The sequence below is a fragment of the Oncorhynchus nerka genome, linkage group LG12 (genome assembly GCF_034236695.1).
Source record: "Oncorhynchus nerka isolate Pitt River linkage group LG12, Oner_Uvic_2.0, whole genome shotgun sequence".
NCBI classification, from domain to species: domain Eukaryota; kingdom Metazoa; phylum Chordata; class Actinopteri; order Salmoniformes; family Salmonidae; genus Oncorhynchus; species Oncorhynchus nerka.
The window spans coordinates 77,797,312-77,808,949 of NC_088407.1; the positions used below are offsets into that span (position 1 = coordinate 77,797,312).

The following is an 11,638-nucleotide window of genomic DNA, read 5'->3' on the forward strand; positions in this document are numbered from 1 at the left end:
ACAACCAGAAAGCTAACTAACACACAGTGAGCTTGATCCTACAACCAGAAAGCTAACGAACACACAGTGAGCTTGATCCTACTACCAGAAAGCTAACTAACACACAGTGAGCTTGATCCTACAACCAGAAAGCTAACTAACACACAGTGAGCTTGATCCTACAACCAGAAAGCTAACTAACACACAGTGAGCTTGATCCTACAACCAGAAAGCTAACTAACACACAGTGAGCTTGATCCTACAAACAGATAACTAACTAACACACAGTGAGCTTGATCCTACAACCAGAAAGCTAACTAACACACAGTGAGCTTGATCCTACAACCAGAAAGCTAACTAACACACAGTGAGCTTGACCCTACAACCAGAAAGCTAACTAACACACAGTGAGCTTGATCCTACAACGAGAAAGCTAACTAACACACAGTGAGCTTGATCCTACAACCAGAAAGCTAACTAACACACAGTGAGCTTGATTCTACAACCAGAAAGCTAACTAACACACAGTGAGCTTGATCGTACAACCAGAAAGCTAACTAACACACAGTGAGCTTGATCCTACAAACAGATAACTAACTAACACACAGTGAGCTTGACCCTACAACCAGAAAGCTAACTAACACACAGTGAGCTTGATCCTACAACCAGCAAGCTAACTAACACACAGTGAGCTTGATCGTACAACCAGAAAGCTAGTTAACACACAGTGAGCTTGATCCTACAACCAGCAAGCTAACTAACACACAGTGAGCTTGATCCTACAACCAGAAAGCTAGTTAACACACAGTGAGCTTGATCCTACAACCAGAAAGCTAACTAACACACAGTGAGCTTGATCCTACAACCAGAAAGCTAACTAACACACAGTGAGCTTGATCCTACAACCAGAAAGCTAACTAACACACAGTGAGCTTGATCCTACAAACAGATAACTAACTAACACACAGTGAGCTTGACCCTACAACCAGAAAGCTAACTAACACACAGTGAGCTTGATCCTACAACCAGAAAGCTAACTAACACACGGTGAGCTTGATCCTACAACCAGAAAGCTAACTAACACACAGTGAGCTTGATCCTACAACCAGAAAGCTAACTAACACACAGTGAGCTTGATCCTACAAACAGATAACTAACTAACACACAGTGAGCTTGGTCCTACAACCAGAGAGCTAACTAACACACAGTGAGCTTGATCCTACAATCAGAAAGCTAACTAACACACAGTGAACTTGATCCTACAACCAGATAACTAACTAACATACAGTGAGCTTGATCCTACAAACAGATAGCTAACTAACACACAGCGAGCTTGATCCTACAAACAGATAACTAACTAACACACAGCGAGCTTGATCCTACAAACAGATAACTAACTAACACACAGGGAGCTTGATCCTAAAACCAGAAAGCTAACTAACACAAAGTGAGCTTGATCCTACAACCAGAAAGCTAACTAACACACAGTCAGCTTGATCATACAACCAGAAAGCTAACTAACACACAGTGGGCTTGATCCTACAACCAGATAACTAACTAACACACAGCGAGGTTGATCCTACAAACAGATAACTAACTAACACACAGCGAGCTTGATCCTACGAACAGATAACTAACTAACACACAGTGAGCTTGATCCTACAACCAGAAAGCTAACTAACACACAGTGAGCTTGATCCTACGAACAGATAACTAACTAACACACAGTGAGCTTGATCCTACAACCAGAAAGCTAACTAACACACAGTGAGCTTGATCCTACAACCAGAAAGCTAACTAACACACAGTGAGCTTGATCCTACAACCAGAAAGCTAACTAACACACAGTCAGCTTGATCATACAACCAGAAAGCTAACTAACACACAGTGAGCTTGATCCTACAACCAGAAAGCTAACTAACACACAGTGATCTTGATCCTACAAACAGATAACTAACTAACACACAGCGAGCTTGATCCTACAAACAGATAACTAACTAACACACAGTGAGCTTGATCCTACAACCAGAAAGCTAACTAACACACAGTGAGCTTGATCCTACAACCAGATAACTAACTAACACACAGCGAGCTTGATCCTACAAACAGATAACTAACTAACACACAGTGAGCTTGATCCTACAACCAGAAAGCTAACTAACACACAGTGAGCTTGATCCTACAACCAGATAACTAACTAACACACAGCGAGCTTGATCCTACAACCAGAAAGCTAACTAACACACAGTGAGCTTGATCCTACAACCAGAAAGCTAACTAACACACAGTGAGCTTGATCCTACAACCAGAAAGCTAACTAACACACAGTGAGCTTGATCCTACAAACAGATAACTAACTAACACACAGTGAGCTTGATCCTACAACCAGAAAGCTAACTAACACACTGTGAGCTTGATCCTACAACCAGAAAGCTAACTAACACACAGTGAGCTTGATCCTACAACCAGAAAGCTAACTAACACACAGTGAGCTTGATCCTACAAACAGATAACTAACTAACACACAGTGAGCTTGATCCTACAACCAGAAAGCTAACTAACACACAGTGAGCTTGATCCTACAACCAGAAAGCTAACTAACACACAGTGAGCTTGATCCTACAACCAGAAAGCTAACTAACACACAGTGACCTTGATCCTACAACCAGAAAGCTAACTAACACACAGTGAGCTTGATCCTACAACCAGAAAGCTAACTAACACACAGTGAGCTTGACCCTACAACCAGAAAGCTAACTAACACACAGTGAGCTTGATCCTACAACGAGAAAGCTAACTAACACACAGTGAGCTTGGTCCTACAACCAGAAAGCTAACTAACACACAGTGAGCTTGATCCTACAACCAGAAAGCTAACTAACACACAGTGAGCTTGATCCTACAACCAGAAAGCTAACTAACACACAGTGAGCTTGATCCTACAAACAGCAAGCTAACTAACACACAGTGAGCTTGATCCTACAACCAGAAAGCTAACTAACACACAGTGAGCTTGACCCTACAACCAGAAAGCTAACTAACACACAGTGAGCTTGATCCTACAACGAGAAAGCTAACTAACACACAGTGAGCTTGATCCTACAACCAGAAAGCTAACTAACACACAGTGAGCTTGATCCTACAACCAGAAAGCTAACTAACACACAGTGAGCTTGATCCTACAACCAGAAAGCTAACTAACACACAGTGAGCTTGATCCTACAAACAGATAACTAACTAACACACAGTGAGCTTGACCCTACAACCAGAAAGCTAACTAACACACAGTGAGCTTGATCCTACAACCAGAAAGCTAACTAACACACAGTGAGCTTGATCCTACAACCAGAAAGCTAACTAACACACAGTGAGCTTGATCCTACAACCAGAAAGCTAACTAACACACAGTGAGCTTGATCCTACAAACAGATAACTAACTAACACACAGTGAGCTTGATCCTACAACCAGAAAGCTAACTATCATACAGTGAGTGTCACGCCCTGACCATAGAAAGCTGTTTATTCTCTATGTTGGTTGGGGCGTGATAGTGACTAGGGTGGGCCATCTAGGTGATTTGTTTGTTTATGTTGGCCTGGTACAGTTTCCAATCAGAGACAACTGTTTATCGTTGTCTCTGATTGGGGATCATATTTAGGCAGCCATCTCCTAATTTGTGATTTGTGGGATCTTGTCTACGGATAGTTGCCTGTGTGCACACCAGTAGCTTCACGTTTCATTTGTGCTTGTTTGTTTTGTTTGGTGAGTTTCGATTAATTAAAATATGTGGAACTCTACGCACGCTGCGCCTTGGTCCAATCATTATGACGATCATGACAGAAGATCCCACCACCAAAGGACCAAGCAGCGTGGTCAGGAGGAGCAGGGATCCTGGGCCCAGGAGGACATCGTGGACATGGGAGGAAGTTATGGCAGGGGACAAGACCCTGCCATGGAAGCAGGCAGAGGCAGCGTAGGAGGAGCAACGGCGACTCCGAAGTTCACGAACACTATGGAAGCCCGAGAGGCAGCCCCCAAATTTTATGGAAGGGAGCAAAATGGGTTGGTCGGCGAAGCCGAGGGGCGAGTCTGAGAGCGAAGAGGAATATTGGGATAGACTGAGTGAGGAGTATTGTGAGATAGTTGAGGGGAGTGATGAGGTAGAGTGGATGTTTTGGTGTCTGGAGCAGGACAGTCGCCGTGAGGAGCGTGGGACCAGTCAGGCACCATGTTTTGGTGTCTGGAGCAGGACAGTCGCCGTGAGGAGCGTGGGACCAGTCAGGCACCATGTTTTGGTGTCTGGAGCAGGACAGTCGCCATGAGGAGCGTGGGACCAGTCAGGCACCATGTTTTGGTGTCTGGAGCAGGACAGTCGCCGTGAGGAGCGTGGGACCAGTCAGGCACCATGTTTTGTGGAGATATGCAATGTGTCGCCAGTGCGCCTTCACAGCCCAGTGCGTCCTGTGCCAGCGCCCCCTAATGTGAGCATCCAGCCAGGACGTGTTGTGCCAGCTCTACGCTCCAGACCTCCAGTGCGCCTCCACGGCCCAGTATATCCTGCGCCGGCCATACGTACTGTGCGTCCTCCCCGCACTCGCCCTGAGGTGCGTGTCATCAGCCCGGGCCCACCTGTACCGGTCCAATGCATCAGGCCTCCAGTGCGCCCCACAGTCCAGTAAGTCCTGTGCCTCCTCCCCACACTCGCCCTGAGGTGCGTGTCATCAGCCCGGTGCCACCTGTACCGGTCCCACTCATCAGGCCTACAGAGCGCCTCCACAGTCCAGAGCTTCTGGCGACAGTCCACAGTCCGGAACCTTCTGAGACGGTCCACAGCCCGGAACCTTCTGAGACGGTCTACAGTCCGGAACCTTCTGAGACGGTCTACAGTCCGGAACCTCCTGAGACGGTCAGCGGTCCGGAGCCTCCTGAGACGGTCGGCGGTCCTGAGCCTCCAGTGACGGTCTGCGGTCCAGAGCCTTCAGCAGGGATTCTCAGTCCAGAGCCCGCTGCGATGATCTACGGTCTGGTTCCTCCGGCGATGATCCACGTTCCGGTACCTCCGGCGAAGACCCACGGTCCGGTTCCTCTGGCGAGGATCCACGGTCCGGAGCTGCCGGCGATGATCTCCGCACCAGAGCCGCCATGGAGGAAGACGGTAGATGCCCACCCGGACCCTCCCCTACAACCAGACATGTTGGAACGGACTTTATTTCCGTCAGTGTGTAAAGAAGCCGGTCGCCTGGAAGGGGAAGATGTATTCAGAGGAATGTAGAGGGTTGTTAAAGCCATGTTGGCACTATGTGGTGTGATCGCTATAATGGAGGTAAGAGCTGCACTTAGATCGCCAATGGAGAATCTGGAAGAACAGTTGTACCTGTTTAAAAAACCTTTAGTGATCTTGTACCTAACCATCAACTGAAGCTGACATTACTGCTACAGGCATCTCTTCAGGCATCTCTGTCTTGCTCCAGACACCAAAACATCCACTCTACCTCATCACTCCCCTCAAGTATCTCACAATACTCCTCACTCAGTCTATCCCAATGCCTGCAGGCCTCCTCGTCAGAATCTGAATATGGAGGTTGGAATCAGGTTTTCCGACAGCAGAAGAGTTGACTGTTGACAAACCGACTGTCCAAACTGGTCCCTATGTGTGTGTGTGTGTGTGTGTGTGTGTGTGTGTGTGTGTGTGCCACTGACTCCTGAGGAACTCCAGAATGGGTGTGTGTTTGTGTGTGTTTGACATAGTAGGGAAGGCTCTCCCAAACTCGGTCCTCAGGACCCCAAGAGGTGACCGTTTTGGTTTTTGCCCTGGCACTATACAGCTGATTCAAATAATCAGCTAATCATCCAGCTTGTAGAATGTACTGTACTATGGAAGCATTAAAGCATTGGGCCTGTGTCAGACGAGGAGAATTACAGTGCGAATGCTGTTTGTGCAAGTGTGTGACGTTTGGTTATGAAAATATGAGACATTCAACGCCTTTGCTTTTTTAACCAATTGCTCTGTATAAAAATCTGCCATTTTAGAGTCAAGAAAAACATCTTGGTTTCCTCTGTGGGACACACGGAGAGGGGCTCTAGTATCTCAGTAGACCGGCTGAGGGCCGTGTGCGTGTATAGTATCCAAGTAGACCGGCTGAGAGCCGTGTGCATGTATAGTATCCAAGTAGACCGGCTGAGAGCCGTGTGCGTGTATAGTATCCAAGTAGACCGGCTGAGAGCCGCGTGCGTGTATAGTATCTAAGTAGACCGGCTGAGAGCCGTGTGCGTGTATAGTATCCAAGTAGACCGGCTGAGAGCCGTGTGGTTGTATAGTATCTCAGTAAACCGGCTGAGAGCCGTGTGGATGTATAGTATCTCAGTAGACCGGCTGAGAGCCGTGTGGGTGTATAGTATCCAAGTAGACTGACTGAGAGCCGTGTGGGTGTATAGTATCTCAGTAGACTGACTGAGGGTCGTGTGCGTGTATAGTATCCCAGTAGACCGGCTGAGGGTCATGTGCGTGTATAGTATCCCAGTAGACCGGCTGAGGGTCATGTGCGTGTATAGTATCCCAGTAGACCGGCTGAGGGTCATGTGCGTGTATAATATCCCAGTAGACCGGCTGAGGGTCATGTGCGTGTATAGTATCATAGTAGACCGGCTGAGTGTCATGTGCGTGTATAGTATCCCAGTAGACCGGCTGAGGGTCATGTGCGTGTATAGTATCCAAGTAGACCGGCTGAGAGCCGTGTGCGTGTATAGTATCCAAGTAGACCGGCTGAGAGCCGTGTAGTTGTATAGTATCTCAGTAGACCGGCTGAGAGCCGTGTGGTTGTATAGTATCTCAGTAAACCGGCTGAGAGCCGTGTGGATGTATAGTATCTCAGTAGACCGGCTGAGAGCCGTGTGGGTGTATAGTATCCAAGTAGACTGACTGAGAGCTGTGTGCGTGTATAGTATCCCAGTAGACCGGCTGAGGGTCATGTGCGTGTATAGTATCCCAGTAGACCGGCTGAGGGTCATGTGCGTGTATAGTATCCCAGTAGACCGGCTGAGGGTCATGTGCGTGTATAGTATCCCAGTAGACCGGCTGAGGGTCATGTGCGTGTATAGTATCCCAGTAGACCGGCTGAGGGTCATGTGCCTGTATAGTATCCCAGTAGACCGGCTGAGGGTCATGTGCGTGTATAGTATCCCAGTAGACCGGCTGAGGGTCATGTGCGTGTATAGTATCCCAGTAGACCGGCTGAGGGTCATGTGCGTGTATAGTATCCCAGTAGACCGGCTGAGGGTCATGTGCGTGTATAGTCTCCCAGTAGACCGGCTGAGGGTCATGTGCGTGTATAGTATCCCAGTAGACCGGCTGAGGGTCATGTGCGTGTATAGTATCCCAGTAGACCGGCTGAGGGTCATGTGCGTGTATAGAATCCCAGTAGACCGGCTGAGGGCCGTGTGCTTGTATAGAATCCCAGTAGAGAAACTGAGTGCCAACGGGAAGAGACTGGGTTTATTTACAGGAAAGTCTGATGTGACAGAAGTGTGATAGAGATGTAGGATACGTCCCAAATAGCATGCGCCACATAGAACTGGTCAAAAGTAGTGTACTATGTAGAGAGTAGGGTGCCATTTGGGACACGAACCCATGTAATTAGATTGGAATAGGGCCAGTGTGGACTAAATGTTATTGGAACCAGGCCAATGTTGAGCTGTCATTCATCAGTTATATCCTAGGGGGAGAAACGTCTCTAGTTATAAAAAAACATCCTCTCACTCCAATCAAAGTCCAACCCTGTGGGGTTCTAGGGCCTTGTTCAGATTTGTTACAAATATGTCCTTTCCTTTCTCCCTTTTCTTGAAGTAATCTCTGATCCCATAGGGCTCTGGTCTGAAGTAGTGCACTAATTAGGGAAAAGGGTGCCATTTGGGATGCAAGCCTGTGGCTGTCTATAAAGAGGGTGAAATAGTAAAGTAAGAGCATCATTTAAAGGGAGAAACAGCATCTGTTTCGTGTAACTAATGTTGATGTTGGCTGTGGAGCTCAGCTTGGTTTGTGTAAACAAACTATGGCTGCCAGCTATCCCACTCGCTCTCTCTCATTTTGTGGATACCAGGATATAGATATAAAGGCATGATGATGTGACCAGTGAGATTTGAAATCTGTGAGATTTGTAGTGTTTGTATCAGTGCCAAACCTACATACAGAGAGAGAACAGGCCTAATACTCCTAATCCACATCCATCAACTAATCATGACCGGCCCTTCCCACTGTGCTATTTACCCTAACTGGTGACACATCACACTGTGTTCTGATTGGCCCAGATCCAGTCACCAGACAAAGTGGAGAGTTGAGAGCCATTGTGATGTAACACAGGGGAAGTCTACCTGAGGGGTCTGCCTCTGACCTCTCTAAGCTCCTTATGTGATGGATACATTTGGTCTGTAAACATTTACATTTACATTTAAGTCATTTAGCAGACGCTCTTATCCAGAGCAACTTACAAATTGGTGCATTCACCTTATGACATCCAGTGGAACAGCCACTTTACAATAGTGCATCTAAATCTTTTAAGGGGGGGTGAGAAGGATTACTTTATCCTATCCTAGGTATTCCTTAAAGAGGTGGGGTTTCAGGTGTCTCCGGAAGGTGGTGATTGACTCCGCTGTCCTGGCGTCGTGAGGGAGTTTGTTCCACCATTGGGGGGCCAGAGCAGCGAACAGTTTTGACTGGGCTGAGCGGGAACTGTACTTCATCAGTGGTAGGGAGGCGAGCAGGCCAGAGGTGGATGAACGCAGTGCCCTTGTTTGGGTGTAGGGCCTGATCAGAGCCTGGAGGTACTGAGGTGCCGTTCCCCTCACAGCTCCGTAGGCAAGCACCATGGTCTTGTAGCGGATGCGAGCTTCAACTGGAAGCCAGTGGAGAGAGCGGAGGAGCGGGGTGACGTGAGAGAACTTGTGAAGGTTGAACACCAGACGGGCTGCGGCGTTCTGGATGAGTTGTAGGGGTTTAATGGCACAGGCAGGGAGCCCAGCCAACAGCGAGTTGCAGTAATCCAGACGGGAGATGACACACACAGTTGAATGAAAGAGCACAGACACACAGTAGTTCCTAGCTATAAGGCCTGGCTATAATGCCTGGTTTTAGGGCCTGGTTATAGGACCTAGCTATAAGGCCTGGCTATAATGCCTGGTTATACAGTAGGACCTGGCTATAGGGCCTGGCTATATGACCTGGTTATAGGGCCTGGTTATAGGGCCTGGTTATAGGGCCTGGCTATAGGGCCTGGATGTAGGGCCTGGCTATAGGACCTGGTTATAGGGCTTCGCTATAGGGCCTGGCTATAGGACCTGGTTACAGGGCCTGGTTATAGGATCTGGTTATAGGGCCTGGTTATAGGACCTGGTTATAGGATCTGGTTATAGGACCTGGTTATAGGACCTGGTTATAGGACCTGGTTATAGGGCCTGGCTATAGGGCCTGGCTATAGGACCTGGTTATAGGGCCTGGTTATAGGACCTGGTTATAGGGCCTGGTTATAGGATCTGGTTATAGGGCCTGGTTATAGGACCTGGTTATAGGGCCTGGTTATAGGATCTAGTTATAGGGCCTGGCTATAGGACCTGGTTATAGGATCTGGTTATAGGGCCTGGTTATAGGGCCTGGTTATAGGGCCCTATAGGGCCTGGTTATAGGGCCTGGTTATAGGGCCTGGCTATAGGGCCTGGTTATAGGGCCTGGCTATAGGGCCGGGTTATAGGGCCTGGCTATAGGGCCTGGTTATAGGGCCTGGCTATAGGACCTGGTTATAGGGCCTGGCTATAGGGCCTGGTTATTGGGCCTGGCTATAGGGCCTGGCTATAGGGCCTGGCTATAGGGCCTGACTATAGGGCCTGGTTATAGGGCTTGGCTGGCCACAGCACCGTAGGAGAACATAATGCGCCCATTGACTCAGTTTCAAGCCCCAACCAGCCAGTCAGTGTTGTGTGCCGGCCAGGGAGTGAGGTTTATTGTAAAAGGTTTTAAAGCGCCAATTAAGGAACATTAGGTGTGAGGGGAAAACTATTATAGGATGCTTGTTTTTACATCTTTTCTGACAGGAAACATAGGAAAAAGAGCTAAGGGTATAATGAAGCACAACTCATCTCACTTTTTGCACAGTAAGAGAGAGAAAACAGTTGGTTGGAAGCCTTGGTGGAAAAAGCTATCAGGAATCACTCCCAAAAACCAGACTCATGCTTTTTTTCTCCCCCTCACTTTCTCTGTGGTTTGTTGGATAATGTTTTGATGAGGTAATGTTTTGTTGAGGTAATGACTAGCTCTATAAAAGGTATACCTGCTGGCATTGACGAAACATAGAACAACATACTGTACTGTAAATGCTGGTGTTAACATCATTCAACACACGTGTGTGTGTGTGTGTGTGTGTGTGTGTGTGTGTGTGTGTGTGTGTGTGTGCGTAAGTCCTGATGTAACACTGAGGTGAGTCAAGTGTGTGACATTAGTCAACGTTGCAGAGAACACTGAGTATGACTTGGTGACACATAGCCACATCAACCCAGAGGTGCCAGATAAAGAGCAAGGACGGACGGATGGACGGACGGGCGGACAGACGCAGACCTGCACTTGCTGTTATTAGGATGACTGTGGTATTAGGATGACTGTGGTATTAGGATGACTGTGGTATTAGGATGACTGTGGATGACTGGGAGTTGAAAAGAAAGACAGAGAGAAAGAAAGAAAGAAAGCGTTCACACAGCAGTCTTAAGGTCCCAGCCTCCACAGGGTCAGGAAGTGGTTTAATACTCTGCCCTATCCTCCCTCTCCAGACACACAGGCAGTCACAGGACTCTGTCCTATCCTCCCTCTCCAGACACACAGGCAGTCACAGGACTCTGTCCTATCCTCCATCTCCAGACACACAGGCAGTCACAGGACTCTGTCCTATCCTCCATCTCCAGACACACAGGCAGTCACAGGACTCTGCCCTATCCTCCCTCTCCAGACACACAGGCAGTCACAGGACCCTGTTCTATCCTCCCTCTCCAGACACACAGGCAGTCACAGGACTCTGTCCTATCCTCCCTCTCCAGACACACAGGCAGTCACAGGACTCTGTCCTATCCTCCCTCTCCAGACACACAGGCAGTCACAGGACTCTGTCCTATCCTCCATCTCCAGACACACAGGCAGTCACAGGACTCTGTCCTATCCTCCATCTCCAGACACACAGGCAGTCACAGGACTCTGCCCTATCCTCCCTCTCCAGACACACAGGCAGTCACAGGACCCTGTCCTATCCTCCCTCTCCAGACACACAGGCAGTCACAGGACTCTGTCCTATCCTCCCTCTCCAGACACACAGGCAGTCACAGGACTCTGTCCTATCCTCCCTCTCCAGACACACAGGCAGTCACAGGACTCTGTCCTATCCTCCCTCTCCAGACACACAGGCAGTCACAGGACTCTGTCCTATCCTCCATCTCCAGACACACAGGCAGTCACAGGACTCTGTCCTATCCTCCATCTCCAGACACACAGGCAGTCACAGGACTCTGCCCTATCCTCCCTCTCCAGACACACAGGCAGTCACAGGGCCCTGTCCTATCCTCCCTCTCCAGACACACAGGCAGTCACAGGACTCTGTCCTATCCTCCCTCTCCAGACACACAGGCAGTCAC

General features: G+C 48.5%; 1 protein-coding gene across 1 annotated transcript in view; it reads right to left on the reverse strand.

Annotated features, from left to right (window-relative positions):
- The window catches only part of LOC135574131 (uncharacterized), a 13,239-nt gene extending 8,914 nt beyond the window's left edge, over positions 1 to 4,325 (reverse strand). Inside the window, exons 1-2 of the mRNA XM_065025018.1 lie at positions 4,205 to 4,325; positions 3,787 to 4,066 (exon numbers count right to left, since the gene is read on the reverse strand). Coding sequence (XP_064881090.1) covers positions 3,787 to 4,066; positions 4,205 to 4,325 — 401 coding nt within the window. The remainder of the gene's footprint in view (positions 1 to 3,786; positions 4,067 to 4,204) is intronic.
- Between the last annotated feature and the right edge of the window lie 7,313 nt (positions 4,326 to 11,638).